Raw genomic sequence first — 25,370 nt, 5'->3', positions numbered from 1 at the left:
TGATAGGGGTACTGAATGACTCAGCAAAAACTACACTTAGGATGTGTGGACCCCATTACATGGACTTTGCTCCAAAAGAAAGAATGAAAACATTGGACCTTAAATAATACTATCTATATACCAAAACAGGGAGAAATAATCAGTACATGAAGGGAAATATGGCTTACTAAATAAGAGAAAACTACTTTAAACTACATAGCTAAACAACCGGCAGCCATCAAAACAAACGCTGCCTAACCTTCGGCAGGGAAGGCCTCTGTATGTCAGTTGCCCTTGAGCCTCTCCCAGGGAAAAGCTGCACTAATCCTCAGGCTCCAACTGGAGCCTACCTCCTCCACACGCTTACAGTTAAGGTTAGAATATGATCTTTCAAGGGGCTACAGAGATGACTCAGTGGTTCAGAGCACTGGTTGCTTTTCCAGAGAACCTGAGTTCAATTTCCTGCACCCACATGGCAGCTCACAGCTGTCTGTAACTCCAGCTCCAGGAGATCCAACACCCTCAAAGAGACATACATGCCAGCATGATACCAAGATACCAATGCATATATGTGTGTATATATAAAACAAGGTTTTTTTTTAAGGGTATGCTCTTTCAGACAGCTTCTGCAGGTTTCTATTGCTGTGCTAAAAAACTGACCAAATTCAACTTGGGGAGAAGAGGGCTTATTTCATCTTAAACTCCTAAGTAACACTCCATCACAGAGAGACGTCTGGGCAGAAACTCGGGCAAGGGCAGGGACCTGAAGGCAGGAGCTGAAGCAGGGTGCACAAAGGAACAGTGCTTACTCACTTGCTCCTCAGGGCTCGCTCAGCCTGCGTTTTCATTTAGCCCAGGAGACACCACCCACAGTGAGCTGGCTCCTCCCATAGTAATCACTAATTAATACAATACCCCACAGACTTGCCTACTGGCATTTTCTCTTCCCGGGCTGCAGAGATGGCTCAACTGGTACTAGATGCCAAGCCTTAGGACCAGAGCTTCAGTGCCTGGACCCACAAGTAGACAGAACAGTTCCCTCCAGTCATCCTCTGCTCACCACACATACACACTAAACACACCCCAAATAAGTAAACAAATAAATGGTAGTGATAAAAAGGCAGGCTAGGCTCTCTTCCCAGATATGTCTAGGAGTCGAGCTGACCAAAAACAATTTATCATCATTGACCATTATTTTATGTGTAAGCAAGGTTTCTCCTTTTTCCCTATTTATCTGACCCTTTCAATAAATATGCAAGCCTCAGACCACTCTCTTTCCAACATAAACAGAAAGATGGATTGATGGTATATAGAGGAAGAACAGACAGACAAATACGATAAACCAACTATAGTAAAATAGATGGCAGAGTCTGGCTGGAGTGTATGTGGGTGTTCACTATAGTTCTTTCAACTTTGCTCTAGGTCTGGGAATATTAGTGGTAAAACATTGAGAGAAAATAACAATTTGAAATAGACTGGGTTCCGCTCTTACCACCTGAATCATGAAAGAGAATATAAAGTTAGTTGTTTCTCCAGTTTTAACCCTGTCCCAGATTTTTTACTTTTGGACAAATGTATACAAATATATTAGATAGAGAAACTGTGAAATGCAGTGTGACCCTCCACAGCTTCAGAGTGGCTGTTCTAACAGAAGCTCACTGAGCTGGGCAGATCAGAACGGCTGCTTTAACTGTACAGAAGCTCACTGAGGCGATGGACAGACTTTGCGTTTGGTTAATTTTACTGTGTGAATTTTTTTAAGTTCTTTATAATGAATTTTTAATGAACTTTAAAATGAAAAAGGAACGGGAAAGAAAGCAAACATTGTTTTTAATGGCTGCTACTTGAGCCAAGCAGAGACAACTCAGCTGCCAGGAGACTAGGTTATGAGCACAAGTCTCTGACTGATGATAAGCCCACTCTAAATGATGCTGCCATCTAGTTACAAGTGCTAATAGCTGTGATGGCCATTTAGGCAAGCAAAGATCAGAGGCCACCAGCCTTTCATTCTGCTGACAGCAGCCATTCCCTCCTAAGAGGTCTGTTGCTCTCAGATACTTTCAAAGGTTTTCATCAGAAAGGTCATACAGTTGAGCCTAGTGGCACAGCCTATAATCTCAACTTCTTGTGAGGCAGAGGCAGGAGGATTGCAGCTTCAAGACCAGCCTGGGAAACTTAGTGAGAACTTGTCTCAAAATAAAAAGAGAGCTGTGCTATATCTCAGAGGTAGAGTGCCCATCATCACAAGGCCCTTTGGTTCAACTCCCAGTAATAGGAAAGAAAGTAAAGTCATCTGAATTCCAAACAATTCAATGTAAGAGGAAACCGAGTTTGCCACCTCTTCTTGGCTAGATGTTTTTACACCAGCACCCTAGGAGTGTGGACCACAGCGATGGTTCGTTGCTTCAGACTTCACTCTGTAGTGGTTCCCAGGTGGACTCAGGCCATGGTTGTGTTTGGCTTGGAGAGGGACACAGCAGAAATCTGAGTGTGTACCTCTGGCTACTTTTGGAATACAGCTGTCCCATTAAAGCCAACATGAGAGGACACCAGAGAGAAGCCAAGGCACCCAGTCCAGCAGTTGGCCAGCTACCTACAGCTAGCTATGGAGGCAGGAGTGAACCCCGAGTGAGACCTCCAACAGTTGCTGGGAAGCCTGCAGAACCATGCAACCGCACTGAGCTCTTTAAATTATTATTTTTATTTTATTTATGATTTGTGTGGGTTAACTGTATGGGTGTGTGTGCCAAGGGGCACGTGTGGAGGACAAAGACAGTTCATGTCGTTGGTTCTCTTCCTCCATCTTTCTACCTTTATGTGAGTTCCAGGGATCAAACTCAGGTGGTCAGGTTTGTACTATGAGGGGGCAAGCAAGTGCCAATCATCTCACAGGACTGACCATGCTGCTGCGTCAGGAGGCCTCAAGGGAGAGTTCTTTATGTAGCTCCTTGAGGCTAACTGATGCTAGAAGAGAGTTCATACAAAGCAGACTCTCCTTCTCTCACAGCTCTCTCTTCACCAATACTAAACATCAAACTTTCTATTCCTTCCTCCCCATCCCACCACCCCCCAAAAAGGCAGAGGCAGGCAGATCTCTGAGTTGAGGCCAGCCTGGTCTACGAAGGTAGCCAGGGCTGTCTCGAAAAACAAAAACAAAAACAAAAACAAAAACAAAAAAGGAGACGGGGAGAGCAACACAGGATAGTGTTCTTAATTCCCAGTTCCGTCCCCATGGGCCTTCATTGGGACTGTGGACACCACCATAGGAGAGCTGTGACTTCTGGTCCTACCAACTTCTCCTTCCTTCTGCTACTCTGGATAACACCCTCTCCTTCAGCTGCATCTCGTCTTGGCCACATTAGAAGTACCAATGAGATAAAAACCCTCTGCTGATCTCTCACTGTTAGCCATTGTTCCGTTCACATTTTTGATCTGAGAAACAGTGCATCTTGGTTTTCTGCTTGTTTGTTTTTCTCTCGTCTCTTTTTCTCTCCGCTCCAGTCTGACTTCCAGGCCCTTCCCACCCCATCACTCAGGCCATTTTAACATCCTCCATCTTCTATGGTTTCTGCTCAGCTCCCTCAGTATCAGAAAGCAGCAGAGCGCTAAGCTCGTCCCCTTTCTGGAAAGGCCCCTGTCCCCTAGCAATGCCACCATCCCTTAGGTCATTCTGGACTTTGCAGCTCTTCTTTCTCTATTTATCTCCTGAGCGCTGGCTGTCCCAGGGCATCCAGATACAGTAGGCAGCTTCCGCCATCCATGCTGTAGTCTATTTATCTCCTGAGCGCTGGCTGTCCCACGGCATCCATATACAGTAGGCAGCTTCCGCCATCCATGCTGTAGTCTCTCAGTTCTGTCTTTTCAGCACAGATCTCTCTCCTGAGTGCACTTCCACACTAATGGATGGGCATAGACACCGCCAGCAATGTGGCCTAAACCAAGCTTGGTGTCTCCCACTCGAGTGTGCTCCCTTCCCAGTCTCATGGAAGAAGACAGCCTAATTCTATCAACAGATCTACTAATTTTCTTGAGCACATAAACCAAGTTCCAATAAACCTGGCTCCTAAACTGAACAGCACTTAAACTTAACTGCTTCTTTGTAGGTTAACGACCATCTCCTTGCCTCTGTTACCATAGATGCCTTACTGATCTCCTCAAGCCCAAGGTCCACGCTACAGCCAAAACCATCTTTCCAGTGTGCACAGTAAATCATCACCTGCCCTGAGTACTGTTCTATCCAGTGGCACGAGATGATTGATAAATATTAGTGAGTAAAAAGAACATCCTGCTGAACTCTCCGGCCAGCCTATACTTAGACATACAAACTAAAGAGGTAAATTGCACAGAGTTAACTTATGGAATGTGAGAAGTCTTGTCTGGCAGCCAAGCAGTAACAGCAGATGTGAGTATCCTGTATATTCTTAGCCTGAGAAGAACTGCAACTTTTAAATCACACCCTTGCTCAACTCCCTCCCTCTCGACTTACAAAAAGAATCAGAATCAATTCTGAATATTCAACGTTTACTTACGTGCAAAGAATTGACTGGTCCTCACGATCTATAAAACAGAATAAAACAAACAAAAAGTGACCATTTGCCTGATTTTATAATGTATCATATAATAAAGTTGCAATAATAGATTATAAAATACTAGTAATTGTCCTCTCAAGTAAAAGCCAACTGCCACAGTTGGTCCACACATAGTCCTAAACCTATTTAAGTTAACCCGTCTCCCACTGTGGTCACATTCTCTGGAGTAACAAGGACTCAGACAGGAAAACACTTTTCTGGTGTCAACAATACCCACTGCTAGTGAGAACAGTTTATATGAGGCTTAACCAGAGTCTCAAGTCAAATTATACCTGGTTTTTGTTGTTCTGAGACATGGTCTCATATAACCCTGGCTGGCCTTGAACTTGTTATGTGAACTTGCTGTGTAATGGAGGATACCCCTAGACTTCTGACCTTCTAAGTGCTGGTATTATAGGCATGTGCCTTCCATACACCTGTACCTGTTACAGCCAGAATCTGGGAAGGTCCCTGAAGGCTCATGTGTTGGGTTTCAGTTGCCACCTGATTGGCCTTGGGGAAGTGACTAGGTCCTCTGGGTTCTAATCTTGTCAATGGATTAATCCTTTGACAGACTCATAATATGACAGCATTATTGGCAAGTAGGGCCTAGTTGGGAAAGTGGGTGCCTGGATGTACTTCCTGGAGAGAAACGCCTGGTCCCTAGCTGCTTCTCTCTCTGCTTTGCCCCTAGGCTCCCTGTCATGATGTGGCTTCACCTCTGGCCTACAACAGCAGGATCGGCCAATCACAGAGAGAGGCCACTGAAATGTGAACTAAAGGAATCATTTCTCCCTTACACCGGTTTTCTTGGGTACCTGTAATGGTGACAAGAGGCTGGCTAACAGATCCCAAATATAACAAAGGAATACACGACAGCATCCTAATCCTATCATGACATCACCCAGGAAGAGGTGTTTTCCTCTCTGAGTCCTTGTTACCCCAGAGAATGTGACCTAGTATGGTTTAACAATTATCCAGTTTTAATATTTCAAAGTGATTTAATGATTTAAGCATTCAGACAAGCACTCAACAACTGAACTGCACCCAGCTACTGTGTTCTTCACCGAGCTGAACACTCGCGCTGCTTTAGGGGCAGTGTGGCCACAGGTCCTGGGAGAGGAAGCTACTTTATTGCTCACTGTTCCCCTGGTAGATGTCACCAGGTACCCAATACACAAAACAAATCTGTCCATATATTCTATATTTTAACTAAGTTACAGAAAGAATATGTTACTGTCCTGGCCCCCCTCAAGTCTTTTTCTTTCCCCCAAGACAGAGTCTTTTGAAGTAGTTTTAGTTCTCGAAATTCTCTATGTCAACCAAGCTGGCCTTGAATTGACAGAGATCTACCTGCCTCTGTCTCCCAAGTTCTGGGATTAAAGGAGTGTGCTATTCACCCGCTTGGCTCAGGACTATTTTTTAAAATAGGATATCTATATCTATATCTATCTATCTATCTATCTATCTATCTATCTATCTATCTATCTATCTATCTATCTATCCACACACACAAATGTACATATATATGAAATACAATGTGACATTTCAATGTACGTATATAGCATATGATTGGGGCGACGGGTATATCCATCAACTCAGACAGCTACCATTGCTTTATATTGGAAACATTCAAAATCTTGTCTATTAGCTATTCTGTAATCTACCAATAATAGTCAACCTCGGTCACCCTAGTGCACTATAGAACTTTAAAAATGATTTCTTCTATCCTACATTCCCATAATTCTCTATACCTCACTCCCATTACTTTGTGTTTGTTGCTTTTGTTTTAACTGTAGAGGCAGTTACTAAGCTGGTCCTGAACTTGTGATTCTCTTGTAGTCACCTCTTGGGTACCAGAACTACACGTGTGTGAACCATCATGCCTGGCCCAATAATTAATTCTTACTATCATCTAACGGCAATGTTAGCCTTCACCCTGGCTGCTACACGCAGCATTCACAGTAGAGACTCAGTGTCTGCTCCCATGCGGCCTCTCCTTCCATGTGTTCTCCTTAGCTCCACAATGACGCAGGTATCTCTCTGTGAAGCTCTGCTTATTCAATGCATTTCTATCCCCTATAGGAAACCTTTTCAACACCCTCCCTCAGGCTCCTCACTACTTCCTTCCTAGAGGCGTAGACTGGAGCAGACACATAGTACTGCCATTGGCTCCCCACTAGAAACCACTGCTTGAGATCTAAGACGTGCAGCTTTTATTCTGGGCATTACCAGCCTTGACAGGCCATTGGGCTTTTAATAAAAAAAACCACTGGAAGAAATCTAGTGTTGTGCACCATGCTGGTGCTGGAGAGATGGTGGACCTCTGATCTTTGTTCTAGGCCTAGCTTGTTCCACCTGTCTGGTGACCATTGCTCCTTGCTGTCTCTTCGCCTATGAAGTCATGCTTTTCCGAGTGTTTCCTTTCTACTTCTACTTAGATCTCTAATGTTTTAAAAGTCTAGAAGAAGGAAGACGGGATCATGGGAAAATGTGAGGAAGTCTATGACAAAAGAATTAAAGATGACTTGCAAGACAAACAGAACAGAAGCATGGTTCACCAAGCCTGCTAATCTACTGTTTTGTTTTGTTTTTGAGACAGTGTCTTTCCACGTTGCTTTGGCTGTCCTGGAATGCTCTATGTAGATCAGGTTAGCCTCAAACTCACAGAGATCTGCCTGTTTCTGCTTTCCTGCTAGGATTAAAGGTGTGCATCAACAGGCTAGGCTCACTCAATGTATGAACCTTCAAACCCTTGAGCTCTCCTGGCCTGAGCAATTTCTACATAACACTATGATACCAAGTTTTTTCTTGAGAATGGGTATTTTCCCCCCACATTAAAGAAACTAAAACACTGGGTAAGGGGTGTAGCTCAGTGGAACTGTGTTTGTCTAGCATGCTTGAGAGCCCTAAACTCAAGAATTCAACAATCAGTAGAAAAAAGAAGAGAAAAAGCGCGGGGGGGGGGGGGGGTATAAGGAATTAAAAAAAAAAAAAACCACCAAAATGCACGCAAAAAAAGTAACCAAATAAAATAGCTTCCTAGTGTATTCGTAAAAGCTACCCCCCAGATGTACACACAACCCTACCATTGTCCGGAACTGAAGCGCTCCAAAATAGTGCCTACAATGACGGACACTCATCCACAATAGTGCCCACCACGACGGACACTCATCCCTCCAACAGCAACAACGAACTCTCTTCCACCCAGACTCATCTGTTCCACTGTCTCTGACCTTGAATTAATTTTCACCCCCCGGTTTCTCTCTTCTAAAACTACTTCAAAAGACTCTGTCTGGGGGAAAGAAAAAGACTTGAGGGGGGTCAGGACAGTAAAAAGGGGGAATGGGCCTGAGAACCTTCCAAGAGCCTTCTAACTCTAAGACACTGTCCCCTCACCTGGGTTCCGTGTCACCCCTCCACCCCTTGAAGTACCAGGAGAAGCACTATGACAGTGCACAAAGCCTGGAAACCTATACATTTATTCAGACAGTGACATTTATGATGAAGAACATTTAGTTCAAAAAATCAAACTAGTCTTCTAATAGGAGATGTGTGCCAGCTCAAATGCAGCAAGCGTAGCGTTTTCCACAGTGCCTTCCAAAAACCACAGGAGAAGGCACTTAGTATCACTGACAAACCGCACGCTCAGCAGTGGGAATGTTAAAATCAACAATCTCAGTCCCCACTGTAGGAAGAGCAAATGAAACCCCAAGAGAGGAAATGAAAAGAACAGAAAATAACACAGGGTGGGGGACCTTACTTAAAAAACAAAAACAAACAAACAAAAAAACCCCAGTAATCCAAAGAGCCCTATTATAACTATTGAAGAAATTGACTGTATAATTAAAATCCTTCCCATGAAAAAGTGAATTTTATGAAATATTTATGATTGACATAACATCAACTTTTACATTCTTCAGGAAACGAAGAGGGAGAAATGGTTCCTAGCCTACTCTAAGAGGCAAGGGTTACTTTAGCCAAATGCTAAACCTGAAAGAAAAAGTGTAATAGAAATCATTTATCTCATAAATAAACACACAACCTCCCCCCCATGGTTTCTCTGTAGTTTTGGAGCCAGTCCTGGAACTCACTCTGTATATCAAGCTGGCCTTGAACTCACAGAGATCTGCCTGTCTCTGCCTCTCAAGTGCTGGGATTAAAGGCAGATGCTACCACCGCCCAGGTACAAAAACTCTTAACAAAATGATAGCAATAACATCCAGTAATAAATAAAATAAGTCAAATAAGGCAAATGGTGCTTATCCTTACTCTAATTCACTGAGTTAAAAGATTGAAAAAGAAAAACCACTGCTGCGTGGTGGTGGCACACACCTTTAGTCCCAGCACTCGCAAGGCAGAGGTAGGTGAATCTCTGTGAGTTCGAGGCCAGCCTAATCTACAGAGCTAGTCCAAGGACAACTAACAAGCATTACTCAGAGAAACCCTGTCTTGAAAAACAAAGAAAGAGAGAGAAAGAGGGAGGGAAAGGAGGGAGGGAGAGAGGGAAAGAGGGAGGGAAAGAAGGAGGGAGGGAGGGAGGGAGGGAGGGAGGGAGGGAGGGAGGGAGGGAGGGAAAGAAGGAGGGAGGGAGGGAGGGAAAGAAAGACTACTTTATAACTGAAGATACAGAAAAAACATTGGGGGCAGAATACATTCATGATTTTAAAGGGAAAATAAAGGAAGGAAGGAAGGAAGGAAGGAAGGAAGGAAGGAAGGAAGGAAGGAAGGAAGGAAGGAAGGAAGGAAGGAAGGAAAGAAAGAAAGATAGATTTAGCAAACCAGAATACAAGGGAATTCTATTCCATAATGGACTTTTTGACCTAAAACCCCTACAGCTCCTATCATCTTTTAAATGTTATACATCTAAGACCATGAAGAAGGCAAGGATATCGGTTCTCACTACTTCCTTTTAACGTGGAAAAGCAAAAAAGAATAAAAGTTAAAGGCATGGAAGAGAACAGTGCTTGAGGGGAGATGAGTGTCTAGTACAAAACCTCAAGAAAACTTCAAAAACAAAACAAAATACCCACCCAGAGTAAATCAGTTTTAAAAGATTAAAAAAAAATAAATAAAACAAAGTCAATATAGGGCTGGTGAGACAGCTCAGGGGGTAAAACTGCTTGCTGTGCTAGCCAGATGACCTGAGAAGTAGAAGAATGGAATTTCCACTGACAGCCTCTGGTTTCCTTCCTTCCTTCCTTCCTTCCTTCCTTCCTTCCTTCCTTCCTTCCTTCCTTCCTTCATGTATGTCTCTCCAAGGGTTCTCACTTGTCTAGGTTTTCTAGGATTGTGAATTGTAGGCTGGTTTTTCTTTGCTTTAGTCTAAAAGACATTTATGAGTGAGTACATATGAAATTTGTCTTTCTGGATCTGGATTACCTCACTCAATATGATGTTTTCTTTCTTTTTTTAAAAATTTTTTTTAATATTTATTTATTATGTATACAATATTCTGTCTGTGTGTATATCCGCAGGCCAGAAGAGGGCACCAGACCTCATTACAGATGGTTGCGAGCCACCACGTGGTTGCTGGGAATTGAACTCAGGACCTTTGGAAGAGCAGGCAATGCTCTTAATCACTGAGCCACCTCTCCAGCCCCAATATGATGTTTTCTAGATCCATCCATTTGCTGGCAAATTTCAAGATGTCATTTTTTTTCCTGCTATATAGTATACTCTATTATGTAAATATACCATATTTTCCTTATCCATTCTTCAGTTGAGGTTGTTTCCAGGTTCTGGCTATGACAAACAATGCTGCTATGAACATAGTTGAACACATGTCTTTGTGGTACAATTGAGCATTCTTTGGGTATATACCTAAAAGTGGCATTGCTGGGTCTTGAGGAAGGCTGTTTCCTAATTTTCTGAGAAACTGCCATACTGATATCCAAAGGGGCTGTACCAGCTTGCATTCCCACCAGCAATGAAGGAGTGTTCCCTTTACCCCACATCCTCTCAAGCATAAGTTGTCATCAGTGTTTTTGATCTTGGCCATTCTTACTGGTGGAAGATAGAATCTCAGAGTTGTTTTGATTTGCATTTCTCTGATGACTAAGGATGGTGAGCATTTCCTTTAGTGTCTTTCAGCCAATGTAGATCCTCTGTTGAGAGTTCTCTATTTAAGTCTATACTCCATTTTTTAAAATTGGATTATTTGTTCTTTTGATGACCAATTTCTTGAGTTTTGGAGATCAGCCCTCTGTCCAAGGGCTTGGTAAAGATCTTTTCCCATTCTGTAGGCTGCTGTTTTTTTGTCTCGTTGGCCATGTCCTTTGCTTTACAGAAGCGTCTCAGTTTCAGGAGGTTCCATTTATTGTTTCTCTCAGTGTCTGTGCTACTGGGGTTACACTTAGGAAGTGATCTCCTGTGCCAATGTGTTCAAGTATACTTCCCACTTTCTCTTCTATGAGGTTCAGTGTGGTTGGCTTTATGTTGAGATCTTTGATCCATTTGGACTTGAGTTTGGTGCATGGTGATAGATATGGATCTATTTTCATTCTTCTACATGTTGATATCCAGTTATGCCAGCACCATTTGTTGAATATGCTTTCTTTTTTCCATTTTATATTTTTTGCTTCTTTGTCAAAAATCAGGTGTTCATAGATGTGTTGATTGTTATCTGGGTGTTTGATTCGGTTTCATTGGTCCTCCTGTTTGTTTTTAATGCCAATACCAAGCTGTTTTCAGTGCTGTAGCTCTGTAGTAGAGTTTGAAGTCAGGGATGGTGATGCCTCCAGAAGTTCCTTTATTGCACAGGATTGTTTTGGCTATCCTAGGTTTTTTGTTTTTCCATATGAAATTGAGTATTGTTCTTTTGAGGTTTGTGAAGAATTTTGCTGGGATTTTGCTGGCTGGCCTCTGATTTTCACAGGTGCTTTCACAATTATACACACACAGTATACACACACACACATACACTAAAAAGTCAAACTATCAGCATACATGAACTTGAAATCCTATAGTAATAAAGAAGTTTCATTTAAAAACACACAAAACACACAATGTCTTAGTTTACTAAGGTATTTGTTATGCTTAGCTGTTAATCCAATAAAACATGAACACTATGTGTATACTAAAACAAACACTGATAGGAAATATCAAAGAACACCTATGTCACAGAAAGGCAAGCTATGTTCACAGACTGGAGAGCTCAATATCACTATCAGTTCTGCCTTAAGGGACCTATAGGGCCAATGCTGATCTTTTTAAAGAACGATAATGGGAGATAGATGCTATCTGATTTCAAAATCTATTGCATGGCTACCACTAGGCAAGCCAATGTGATACTGATAAGCTAGATGTTTAGATCAAAAGAATAGTCCTAAACAAGACCTTTGATGACTTTCAACAAAGATACAAAGGCTGTTGGTGAAATAACCTCAATCAAGAGTGGTAAACCAAGCATATCAAAAAGGAAGAAAAAAGATAAACACAATACCACACTCCATTTTCTACATAGAATAACTCAAAATAGATCAGAAGAAAAAAACCTACAGATAATAAAGGATGTATTAAATACAAAGAACAAGTAGTTCTCCAAATTGACAATAAGAAAGTAAAATACCTTCCCCTGCCAAAACAAACAAACAAACAAACAAAAAAACCCCCTCTACTTCAAGGCTATAAATCCCAAATAAACACATTAAAGACGCACTGGAGCAGCTCAGTGGACAAGCACGAGACACTACAGCAGACGGTCTGGGAATACAGCTCAGGGGAATAGGACCTTGTGAACGCACAAACACGCACACACAGAGTTAGAAACTACAACGGACCTATGAAAGGCTACAACTTAATTGGCAACACCCAAAGCTGATAAAGATTTGGAAAAAAGGGAACTCCCCCACTGCTGGAAGGAAGGCAAACGATAACTTCTCATAACCACCCAACACTGAGAGGGAGCAACGCGAGGTCAGGAACTGGCCCAGATGAAATGAAAGCTTCACACGTGTGCAATTGACTTACTTGCCCAGACCAGGCTACTAAATGTCCTCCAGGGGGCAAGTGAGCAAACCAGGGGATGCACATTGTGGAACATTTCTTAGCTCTAAAGAGAAGTGAACCACTGGTGAGTGCGGTCAACTGCAGTGGGCCAACAAAGGATGCCAACACCCAAAAGGCTGAACTTCATGCAGATGATTATGACATCCTGAAATTATAAATGACAGTATGTATTCCTAGCATTTATTTCTCTTTGGCTATAATGAGGTATTGCTGAAAATACATAAGCAAGCCAGAGATGCTTATACCTTTCAAATAGTTCTGGGAAGTCAGTTTTACTCCACCAACCCTATACTCTTCCCACTTCTTAACTTCCTTCATGTTTATCACTGTTTGCCTCTCCAATGACATAAAAGTCTGACATATTGGCCGGGCGATGGTGGCGCACGCCTTTAATCCCAGCACTCGGGAGGCCGAGGCAGGCGGATCTCTGTGAGTTCGAGACCAGCCTGGTCTACGGAGCTAGTTCCAGGACAGGCTCCAAAGCCACAGAGAAACCCTGTCTCGAAAAAAAACCAAAAAAAAAAAAAAAAAAAAAAAAAAAAAAAAGTCTGACATATTCACCAGAAGGGTTCCCCGCCATCTCATGCTTTGTCAGCTCAAGGGGTCTCTCCTCCTGTGCCCTTCCATACCCCAGAGGCTAGAGACAGCTCCACTGTTTATTAGACTCCTTTTCTGATATAAAATGATGCTCTTTTTTCATACTTCATACACACTTATGTATTTTATGATGTATATGAGTGCTTTGTCTTCATGCATGCCTGCACACCAGAAGAGAGCATCAGATCCATTACAGAAGGTTGTGAGCCAATGTGTGGTTGTTAGAAATCGAATTCAGGACCACTGGAAGAGCAGAGTAGCCAGTGCTCTTAACCACTGAGCCAATGCTCCTGCCCCTCAGCCAATGCTCCTGCCCCTCTTTTTCCCTGTTTTTGCTTCGAATTGTACTTGTAATGGGTACTTCCTTTTTGAATGCTATAGACTGAGCTATCTGCCCATCCTCAAATGTTTATTATTTGGCCATATTGAGACGTTTTTCTTAGAAAAGGCATATATTTGTTGTTACACTGTCTCTTATTGTTGGGACCGAGATACTCGGTGACAGGTATTTTGACTTCCTGAACATCTTGCCTTTAGTTCTTCTGATACAGGAGACTCACATTCACGTTCCCAGTTTCAGTTTCAACAGTCACTTCTGAAGCACAGCAATTCTTTTCCTAAGGGACTCACCCCTCACGCAGGAGGGAAGGGTATAGGTACCTGTCACACTAGGCGGCACTGCATGGCACCTGCCATGGAAGTACGTCCGGATTGGCCCAGTGATGGGTGGTATCTAGGATCTATCATGAGGGACCAAAGTTATCCTCCAGTCAAGCAATCTTGACATCCGAGGGGGAGTGTGGGGGGGGAATGGGAGGAGGAGGAAATTTTTAATTAAAAAAAAAAAGAAAAAAAAAAAACACAACCAAATGGGAGAAGCAAGGGAACTCCTCGAGACTACAGAGCTAAATTCACTCAGAGAATGGGAATCACTAGGCCTTAAATGTAACAGACTCTGTCTCTAACTGTCCAGGCCTTGTGATTCAGACATAAAGATGGATCTTTCCAGTTTTCCAGTCCCTTCAATACCCCCAAGGGCACTGCTCTGGTTACGCTAATCATGGGTCAACTGGATCTTTGTTAATGATGCTACAGCCTCATTCAGGTGGGGCTCGGGTACTCCCGCTAGTTTACAGTACAGTCATAGTCAGTTCACAGTTTTACCTGCTAGTCCAACGCAGAGTCTTTTTATACATTTCCCTTTGGTTTCGGTTCACTTTACTGCTATGCTTTTAAAGAAAGCTCTTTTTACTGTGAATGAAACACAGAATAGCTCACTTGATAGCACACAGCCCACAACGTTCATAAAATATCTTTTGTCTTTCCTGCTACATAAAATGCCTAGCTCTGCCATAAATTTTTGTTGACTAATAAAACTAGATCTATAAGCGTTTCTTAACATGACTCAACTCTTTCTTTTAAAAAAATTATTTTTTATTTTATGTGCCTTGATGCTTTGTCTGTATGTATGACTGCGTGAGAGTGGCAGATCTCCTGAAACTGAACTTACAGACAATTCTGAGCCGCCATGTGGGTGCTGGGAATTGAACCTGTGTCCTCTGAAGAGCAGTCAGTGCTCTCAAGTGCTGAGTTGTCTCTCCAGCCCATCTTGTCCTATGTGTGTGTGTGTGTGTGTGTGGTGTCCGCACACCACACACACACACACACACATACACACACACAGTCAAGAAGCTACACTATACTTCCTGACAGCGTCTCTCATCAAATCCCACACAAACACACGACAAGAGTGAAGAGTAACAAGAACTCAGCACACACACTCACTGGACAGTCAAGTCACTGGGATCTTTTTAGCATTAATACTTTGTCATTATACGTGGTCAAAGACTCTGCCCCGCCATTTCTTCTTGTAGAAACTGAGGTTTTTCTTGGTGGCCTGCTTCAGAATTTACGCCAAGTTTGAAAATGTGCTTCTTGCTTGACAGACAGCTGTCACATACACTTATTTTTCAATCCCTGCTTGCTAAACTGTTCAGTTCCATCTTTTATATTCTTTTACCCCTTGAGACTAAATTCTGAGAAGCATGTGGCATCTTCCTCTAGGATCTTGGTTCCCACTCTCTTTGCATTCCCCAAAGATGTCAGTTAGGTATCTGATGCAGTGACAATGGCGTGAACAAAAGTGTCTTCTGTCTCTCCGGATGATCATGGCACACCTTCTTCACTCCTTCCCTCACACTCTCAAACGCAGCCTTGTTCTTCGAGTTTCTACCACAGGCCGTCATGACCTGCCTGCTGTACTTACAGTCCTTGAGAAGACAAAGAGTTTTCCAGTTTCTACCATGAGCTGTAGTGACCTACCTGCCTGCCTAACTCCTGAGAAAGCTTCAAAAATCTGACAGTGCAAAGGAGGAGAAAATGAGGTAAATAATTATTCTGTTTTTAGGTAAGGGGAAGTGATTAGCACATCTAGTGCTGTTGGGAAGTGTCAAAAGCAGGTCAGCAGATAGAGTGACTTTCAAGACAACTGGCACTGGGAGATTCCTGGAGAGAGATGAAGGAACAGGCAGGACTAGCCTTGGATAGCCACAGGCACAACAATACATGGGTTGTCAATCTAGTTGGGGAATCTGGGACAGTTCTCTGGTGACTTCTCATTTCCTAGAAATGAGAAATAAGTTGCTATATGGGAAGCCAAGGAACACAAAGGAGCCAGAGGTCTGAAGTACACAGGGTCCCAAATAGTCATTAACAGAAAGTGTCAATCATCTCTCTCCAGGCAGAGCTGGCAAGTTGTGCTGAGGGTAAAGTCATTTCAGTCCTGAATTTGCAGCAGGATCAATCTGATCATTGGATGAACACAGTGAGTCCAGGAGTATCGGCACCCAAGGAAGAAAGCCAAGAGGTAAACACGGTCTCACTCATCCAGCGTGAGAACTTTGCAAACAGGTACAACAAAGAATAAAGGGACAGAAGAACTAGGATGTGAGGAAACTGTTGAAAAAGACCCGCAGGAGGCAAGCACAGTTAGCCTTCCTGAGTGGGCCAACATTGCAGCAGAGTGTGTGAAATACTAAAAAAAAAAAAACCAATAACAGGTGATTCCATAAGATACTGGTGGCATAGGTGAAACAATGCCTTTTTGTGGGTGGTTCACCACAAATTATGTGGCTCCTAACAGAATCACAGCAAAACCTGAGGCAAAGAAATCCCTGCCCGGGAGTGAGGTGTGCGGAGTGGTGGGCGGGTCAGCGCCATCAAAGAGGGAGGGGATAGAGAAGATAGTTTGGGGAGGTGTAGAAGGGGTAAAGGAGAAAAAATTTAGCAGGGCAGTTAAGACACAGCTCCCATCGTGGGGTAGTCTTCCCAGAGTGCTCAAGTGACATTCTCAAGGAGATAGCCAGGAGTCGATTAAATCCTAGAAGAAAAATCAATGGACATTGAGCAGAACATCTGGAGAAGTGGATTCTCAGACAGTGGGAGTTCCCTGAGACAAAATGAAAAGGAAAGAAGGAAGATGAGAGAACAAAGCCATCCCTGGCTACAGTGTGAGTGTCGGGACAGCCTGGGCTCCATTAGACAGCAGAGAGGGGAGGGGAGAGGGTAGTTCCGACCCAGATTCAAATACAACAAGAAAAAAAGTAGAACAAGGTATTTTGGGTTTCTTTCTAAGGCTTCAAAAAAGCAATACACTCTTAAATAGTTATGGTATACCAAAAAGAGGCCTCAAAGGCCACACTTCTGGGCAGCTAGATCAAGAGGTTCTGACAGGAAGCTGTTTGGAGTGGAAGGAGACAGGAACAAAGGGAGAGGGGCCCCATGACGGTGAACCTATGCAGATAGACTGCAGGCTTGAGTGACCTCAGAGAGTTAGATACGCAGGGAGATCGCTAAATTACAACTTTAGTTTCTGAGTCATGGTACTACAAATGAGGTCTGATATTAACGATTCCTTTCCATGAAGATCCTCTGACTTTGTTCTGTTTGCCAAACTATGTAAGATGAGGCACGCATCACCTCTGTTCAATATCCTGCCCGGAAGATCTAAATCTTTTCTTTAGCTCAGGTGTTGTTTCTACCATGGAATTAAGAAAGACTCCATGTCTCCAAGGCTCACAGGTTCCACCCCCTCCTCCTTATTGGCATCCAGCCTTCCGCAGACGGCTTTATTCTCTGGATGTGTCAATATTGCTGTCCTAGCTTCTACTGAACACATGTTTTTTTGCAATCAAATTCACGTTCAGTTGGGCAGTGTGGTGCACGTCTTTAATCCTAGCACTAGGGAGGCAGAGGCAGGCAGATCTTGGTGAGTTAGAGGCCAGTTTGATCTACAGAGTGAGTTTCAGGACATCAGCCAGTGCTACAGAGAAACCCTGTCTCAAATAAACCAAAAACCAAAACCAAAGCCAAAACAAAACAAAAATCATGCCCAAGAGCTCTGCTTCTGCCCATTCATTCAACAAATATTTACTGAGCAACCAGTATGTGCCAGATACTCTCTGCACTCTACTGACATGGTATCCCTTAGACTCCAAACCTAAAAATAAATAAAAAGTTGTCTTTTTTTTTTTTTTTTTAAATGACTGATTGCTGGGCGGTGGTGGCGCACGCCTTTAATCCCAGCACTCGGGAGGCAGAGGCAGGCGGATCTCTGTGAGTTCGAGACCAGCGTGGTCTACAAGAGCTAGTTCCAGGACAGGCTCCAAAAAAACCACAGAGAAACCCTGTCTCGAAAAAAGCAAAAAAACAAAAAAACAAACAAAAAGAAAAAAAATAAAATGACTGATTAGTAGATATGTGTACAGGTGTTTTGCCTGCGCACGCGCTATTGCCATGAAGGCCAGGAGAGGGTGCCGGATGGCCTGGAACTGGAGCTACAGTTGTCAGTCACCATTGGGTGCTAGCAGTTCGACCCTGGGCTCAGGAAGAGCTCTTAACCACTATACCACCTTTCCAGCCCTTATATTTCGTAAAAAAAGCAAACCTTTCAACATTTCTATCGGTAAATTTGAAGATGCAGAATGTGTTCCCAAAATAATTACACACGACACGAAACTGGGATGATATTTCACGGATAAAAGAAACAGAATCTCAAAGATCTAGGCAGGTTAAACGGGGAATTCTCTCTAACATCAAAGCTGAGAGGAGCCCTACGCTCTAAATGATCCACATGGTCCCCTCTCAGGCTCTCTGGCAAGCAGCTGTCTGTTCACACGGTAACTGGGTGGACCATGTGAGCCCAATCTGTCCTCTTTCTTGTGTACAGTATATAGAAGCAGAAGCAGGCAGCCCCTCCCTCGCAGAACAGAATGTAAAGTTCTCTGTATCAAATTTAAAATTTTGTATATGATCAATGAATTCCATTTAATGTAGCTAAGAATATTTCAAGTAAAAGCCATGTGTGGAAGTTCAAGCCCTTAACCCTAGCCCTCTGGATGATGAAGCAGGAAGTGTGGGGTCAGCCTGGGTTACAGAGACCCTAGTTCAAAACCAAAGAACAAGAAAAAGGTCAGGTTGCCTGGTTTTTAACCCTGTGTCATACTCTTCAACAACCTGCATGTTCTTGGTCAAGTTGTTTGATTTCTTTGTGCCTCAGATTGGAGATAAATACGAACAAATATAAATTTATGTAATACATATTATTATGCCTAGCCTATAGCAATTTTCAGTGAACTGTCCTTTCTAGCATTAGCAATGACAATACTACCATATGCCCCCAGACCACACCTTCCTCATATCTTCCTCTTGTCAAGCAGACTGGGAAGCCATTCACAGGACATAACATTTACTCTTTTAAGTTATTACACTACTAGTAGTATATTATAGTCAGCTCTCCATTCAACCTGGCAAAAGATTTAAAGTTTCTGTGCTGTCTTAACTACCTGAGTCTCACGTTATCCACCACCTTTATAGGCATACCTCCTACATCCTCACATACAGTGACAGAAGCATTGATGAGGCCACACACCTCTCGGTGTACCGCATTCAAGCCCAGGAAACTGCATACGTTTATCAGCAGCTCCAGTGCAACCCAGCAAGGGTCACACAGGGGACTGTAAAATGGTGTAGGTCCCAACTGTCTGATAAAATTGTTCAGTGTTTTATTTTGCTAATAAGTCAAAACTAATATAGCAAATACATTGTTTTTAAACCGACCTCACCATATTAACCACAGATCCTATAATCTTCCTGGTATGTACATCATGCTCAGAAGACTGCAGTATTTTCTCCTTTTAAAGAATTTGGAATCATGCATAGGAGAGCCCATCCCCAGCCTTCTGGGAACTTTCCCTTTCTATAGCCATCCAAGCACCAGAGAGGCAATCACGACAACTGAAACAAGGGGCCACGGACTTGGTTAAGGGGGCACTCTCCCACTTCCTGTCTCATGAGGTACTCTATATGGTCAGACTTTTGAAGGAAGGAAAAAAAACCTTCCAATACGCAAAATCAAAAGCAATCAACACATTTTAAGACTTTTGTTGTCTCTTTATATGCATTTAAACTACAGTAAGATTTTATAATTCCCCCTCACTCAATGATGTATCTACCATCCTATTATTCTTGTTGGTTTTACATGTATTTATTTCGCAGTACTACAGATTGAACCCAGGGCCTTGTACATGCTAGACAAGCAGCCTGCCACCCCGAGTTACACCACCAGCCCATATTTTTATTCTGAAACAGTGTCTCACTAAATTACCCAGGCAAATCGTCTAGAACATATGCTCTTCCTCTGCAGCTGGAACCATAGGCCCACACTGCAGGCTCAGCTGGTTTATATTTCATATTCTTTCATATTACTTTGCTGTACTGGGGATGGACTGAACCCTGGGCTTCACCCATGCCAAGCAAATGTTCTACTGTTGTACCACACCCTCCCCAGTCCTTTCCTGCTGGTTTTAAAGCCTAACACAATGGAGTAGTACTTGTACTGGTTTGTGGCAGAGATCAAATATATTATCAAAAACTTGATGCTTTTTAATATTAGGAAAAAGTATTGCTATGAAGCAGTAACCGTATTTTAGCTTTCTATGGTAAGTAGCCTCATCTATTTTAATCTTAAACATTAATAACTTTTCAACAATAAATATTTCATTTATTGATTGGCTTAGCTGACCTGGAGCTTGCTATGTGAACAGGGCTGGCTTCAAACTCACAGATGTACCTGCCTCTGCCTCCTCAGTACCACCATGCCTAGTCCATTTTTAATTTTAAAAGGAAAATTAAAACCTTTTACAGGTCAGATTAAGACATTAAAAATGATTATCTAGCAAATTCAAAGTATTTCTTATTCTCATGTTTCCATTTACCTTGAAGCATGCATCTGTAAGCAGACTCTGATATGGCATAGATGTGTGGTGGCATCTCGTGACGCTTCTTCCCTCTGTACATTTCAATAATATTCTCAGAGTAAATTGGAAGGTTCTTGTAAGGATTTATGACTACACAGAAGAGTCCAGAATAAGTCTAGAATAAAAAATAAATACAGAGTTAAGAAACAGAAAGGCAAAACAAACAAACAGAATCTGTAATTATTAGTCAGATCCAACCATAAGCCAGAAACAACATAGTGATTTAAACAAGAGATCTTTGTTCTTCCAGCAACTCATCTACCTCCAAATTAAGTCATCTCACCAGGACAATTCCCTACAAACTCCAAGTAGTTTTAACACGGCACTTACTTAGGGTGCTGTTCTATGAATTACCCTTGTCTGTAAAATACATACGCCATGGTTCATGACTTCATCAGAGTTCAAAGCCATATCATCAGCCTTTTCTTTTCTCATTTATGCTCTCAGGCAAACACAAGTTAAGAAAAGCTTGTTAATGTTGTTTCGATCCCAAGTTATTTTCTTGAAGAAAATACCATTTGCTAAGTTCCTGTATAAAGGTCAAGGAAGAATATTCCCAACTTATCTGAAAAGTGAGTAAATATTCCCCTTTTTTCCAATTCTTTGTGGATTTATTTAAGTTTATGTGTATGAGTGTTTTGCCTGCAATTTGCATATGCCCCATGTGCATGTCTGGTGGCCATGGAGGTCAGAAGAGGGCATGGATGTCTTGGAACTAGAGATTAAGATGGTTGTGAGCAATCAGATGGAGGCTCAGAATTGAACCCAGGTCCTCTGGAAGAGCAACAAGTGTTCTAAACCACTGCGTCCCCCCCAATATTCCTTTTCCTCAAACACCTGCATAAAGCAGGATTTCCTTCAAGTAACTTCACAACAAACCGGATACAGAAACAGACACAATAATCCAACTCTTTTGTTAAGACATGAAAGAGACTTACCAAAAAACCCAAGTTTTTACATTACAACTCTTTTGGTTTTGAAAAATATTTTTCACCAAAAAATAACTGATGTTAACTTTTTTTTCTTTGAGACAGGATTTCTCTGTGTAACAGTCATGGTTGCCTTAGAACTTACTTTATAAACCAGGTTGGCCTCAAACTCAGAGATCTACCTGCTGCCTCTCCCAAATGCTGGGATTAAAGGTGTGCATCACCATGCCTGGCCTGATATTAACTTTTTATGGGTCTATTACTTTAGAATGAGATAAGCATTAAATTTGTGTTTCTAGTATGGTATGCGTCGTCAGCATAATCCAAATACTCCTCAACAACTTTTATGAAGTTTTATGAAGATTTAGAAGACTTCAGGAAACATGGTACGGTAGTCAACATTCAGAAATGACAGTGCAGCTGGAGAGCTGGCTCAGCGCTTAAGAGCTCTGGCTGCTCTTGCAGAGGACCTGGGTTCAATTCCAAGTATCCACACGGTGGCTCACAACCAACTGTAACTCTAATACTAGAGGATCTGATACCCTCTCTGACTTCCTCAGGCAACAGGCCCGCATGTGGTGTACATATATACACGCAGACAAAATATTCACACATAAAATAATAAAACATTTAGAAAAACAATATACATTTCAAAAAAGAGTAAATGACATGCTGGACACTTATGGTTTGGTTTTTAATCTTTTCACAGATCGACTTCTAAGAATATTCTATAAAACTCACTATTAGAAAAGCAAAGAGAGGGAGGCCAGCTTCCAGATGTGCCAGGCCTCTGTGGGACTGTGGCATTTGGAATGAACATCCGGCTGCATATAAGGCAGACCTTTTATTTGGCTAGACCAAATAACCACCAAGGAAATGCTAAAGCACTAGAGAGATGACTAAGTGGTTCAGAGTACTCGCTGCTCTTGGAGAGAGAAACTTTCTCAGTACCTACATAACAGCTCACAATCATCTGTAACTCCAGTTCCAGGGGATCCAACACCCTCTGCTGGCCTCCACAGCACCAGGCATGCACATGGTGCACACACATACAACATGCAGTCCAAACACTCAAACACATAAGATAAAAATAAACACTTTAAAGAAGATGGGGTGTCTGGAAGATGGGCATGTTGGCTGGAGCTGTACGGCTAGTTGCCACGGGATGGAGGACGATAGGCTGTAATGGACAGCTGTGCCCGTACGGGCTGGAACCTCTGGCAATTGCTGCAGAAAGCTCTCTAGAGACCACTCTAGCTTGAATGCTGCAGCCATTAATGCTAAAACAAGAGCAAAGCTTGCCAAGATGATTCAAGTGACCAGAAGCATCTCTGTCACATTCTTCACAGCTCTCCCTGAGGCACTACTGCAGGCATGTCAGAGATGGAGCCTGCCTGGAGGTCGCTGGCTGACCTTTTGACTAATGCCTTGCGTCTGACCCGATGAGATGGGGACCTGCGCCTAATTTGTCTGAGGCTGGCTGGATCCATGGCTTGCTGCCCTCCCAATGCACTATGGGGTGACTTTATAATGGCTATAAATAATATATTCCAAAAAGCTGGAAGAAATTGATTATGAATATGACAAATGTTTGAGACAGATATATTTGACTAAGTACACAAAATATGGAAATATCATTGTGTTTTTAATGAGTCTGTTACAAAATAGACTTAATTTTAAAAATATTTTATTAGGAGTGAAACAAAGGAAGGCAATCTCAGTTGTTAATATATTTTCATTATATATTGTAATATGTCATAGCCATACATCAATGAATCTTTATTCTTTTTTTTTTTTTTTTTTTGAGACAGGGTTTCTCCGTACTTTTTTTTTTTTGGTTCCTGTCCTGGAACTAGCTCTTGTAGACCAGGCTGGCCTCGAACTCACAGAGATCCGCCTGCCTCTGCCTCCCCAGTGCTGGGATTAAAGGCGTGCGCCACCACTGCCCGGCTATCAATGAATCTTTAAACATATCATCTTTTCACTCAAAAGTTAGGTCATAGTCTATCAAGACACTATGGCTTCTATACTTCACGTTTTTAAGGAGTACATAATTATAGAATGGGAACAAACAAAAACCCCTCAAGGTTAAAACACACAAATTAAGAGTGATATTCTGCACAGCAACAAACTGTAACAAGGACACATTTAATCAGAACCAAGTCCAACACGTCTTAGGCAGTTTTCTGAGGACAAGGATTACAAAGATGAGTAAGTCTCACAAATATGAATTAAGTCATCGAAAAGAAAGCATTAAATAATCATTAGCATCTGATGCGTGACTAAGACCCATGTAACAAACAGCTACACAGAAATCTTATTAAAGCACTAACCCTGAGTACCTGGAAATTAACTCAAATACTGTTTGGTTTTTTTCCATATAAACTCATCACTGAATTAATACTGTAACTCTTCTGTCTTCGCCAGACACATGGGTCTGCAAGTTTAAATAAACCATTTTAAGTATTTGAATGTGTTCACAAGATATTAAGCATCTTTGAGACGCATACATTCTAAGTGTAAAAACAGCAGGCACAAACTTAAACAAGCCAGTCACACCATGAGGTAGCGAAACAGGGAAGAGAAAGGTAAGCATGTGTATTAGGGATGCAGAGAGCTCTAGCCAGAACCCCCAGCAAAGACCGGCACCAAGAGCCGCTGCAGCATCCTGTGCAGACCTGCGAACTAGACACAACAGCCCCAGGTGGGCTTGGGGTTGCTGTTCCCTGAGAGCTGTTAGGTCCACAGGGGGATAAAGAAGTCCTGTCAAAACAGTGGAAAGTTAAGACTATTACAGAGACAGAGAAGACCTGCAAGGCTGGAAAAGGCTTGTACAGCGGAATGCGAGGAAAGTCTAGAGCCGCACTGTCCGCCAGAGACGATGAGGTAGGAGTCAGAGCTTAGGAGCAAAGAGTCCTGGAGGAAAGCACTTTAGACAAAGCACAAATCTAGCAGCCATCTGGAACAGCCATCAAAGGAACAGGAGGAAGGAAACCGGCAGAAAGAGGAGGCTGCTGGACAGGACTGGCACAGCAGCACAGCCTAGAAGAGAGAAAGAGCACAGCCCAGAGAAGTAAGTCACGGAGAAGCTGGACACAGGCTTCCCAGACACACCGAGAAAGAAAGTCACAGGGACGAGTGTTGAAGGCACAAGTAAAGCAGGAATGCAGTTTTAAGCTTGAGAGACTGGACTGGTAATTGACAAGAGAAAGACATCGTGCTTTGCAGGGAAGAGATCATATTCCCCTTTCAGTGTTGAGGCTGTGGGACGGCAGATGAGCCAAGCGGGATGCATACTGAGCAGTTGGCCATATTGAATTGCCAGAGACACAGGAAAATCCTGAAGAACTGAGACGGCCTGAGGGACAAGTGTATGCAGTAACACAACCGCACAGTAACACAACCGCACATCTTACTTAAGAGAGACATACAAAGATGTCTGCACACACAAAACTTGGCAGTTCTATAGAATGCTTATATTGTGTTATGCTGGCCGTCTCTCTGATCACTGCCTAGAGTGCCATCCTCCCTGTATGCCTACCGGAAATGTCTTTTAAATGGCAGGCCAATGTTTAAGAAAGCAGGGCTTAGCGTATGCATTGTCTCAGAGGATCAGAGGGCTAGAGGAAATGGAAGCAGGTGCTAAGGCCAGGAAGCAGAGACACAACAGTCTGTCAGGAACAGGGAGTGGACCGGGGTCATCCTCCACCCTGACCTTAGCTCTCAGAAGATAGCTGTGGGGGAGGGGATGGGGACAATTCACCTCTACCATCTACAACCACTGCAGCAAAAAGTTAAGACATCTGGACAAACAAGAATGCCCTACACAATAAAGAAAAGATGATCAGAGGATTTAGAGAAAGAAGTTCTAATAAATATAAATATATTTATATATAAAAGAAATAAAACAAATAAGCCACAAGAGAACCTTAGGGGGTGTGGATTTACATCTTCAATAGAATGTGGTGTAA

General features: G+C 42.6%; 1 protein-coding gene across 4 annotated transcripts in view; it reads right to left on the bottom strand.

Annotated features, from left to right (window-relative positions):
• Myh10 (myosin heavy chain 10) overlaps positions 1–25,370 on the bottom strand; it is a 131,863-nt gene that overhangs the window by 85,326 nt on the left and 21,167 nt on the right. For all 4 annotated transcript variants that reach the window (XM_057775512.1, XM_057775514.1, XM_057775513.1 and 1 more), the window contains exons 3-4: positions 20,429–20,585; positions 4,509–4,536 (exon numbers count right to left, since the gene is read on the bottom strand). In XM_057775512.1, coding sequence (XP_057631495.1) covers positions 4,509–4,536; positions 20,429–20,585 — 185 coding nt within the window. The remainder of the gene's footprint in view (positions 1–4,508; positions 4,537–20,428; positions 20,586–25,370) is intronic.

Source organism: Chionomys nivalis, chromosome 7 (genome assembly GCF_950005125.1).
Source record: "Chionomys nivalis chromosome 7, mChiNiv1.1, whole genome shotgun sequence".
NCBI classification, from domain to species: domain Eukaryota; kingdom Metazoa; phylum Chordata; class Mammalia; order Rodentia; family Cricetidae; genus Chionomys; species Chionomys nivalis.
Note: the sequence above shows the minus strand (reverse complement) of the source record. Positions and strands in the feature narration are given on the sequence as shown.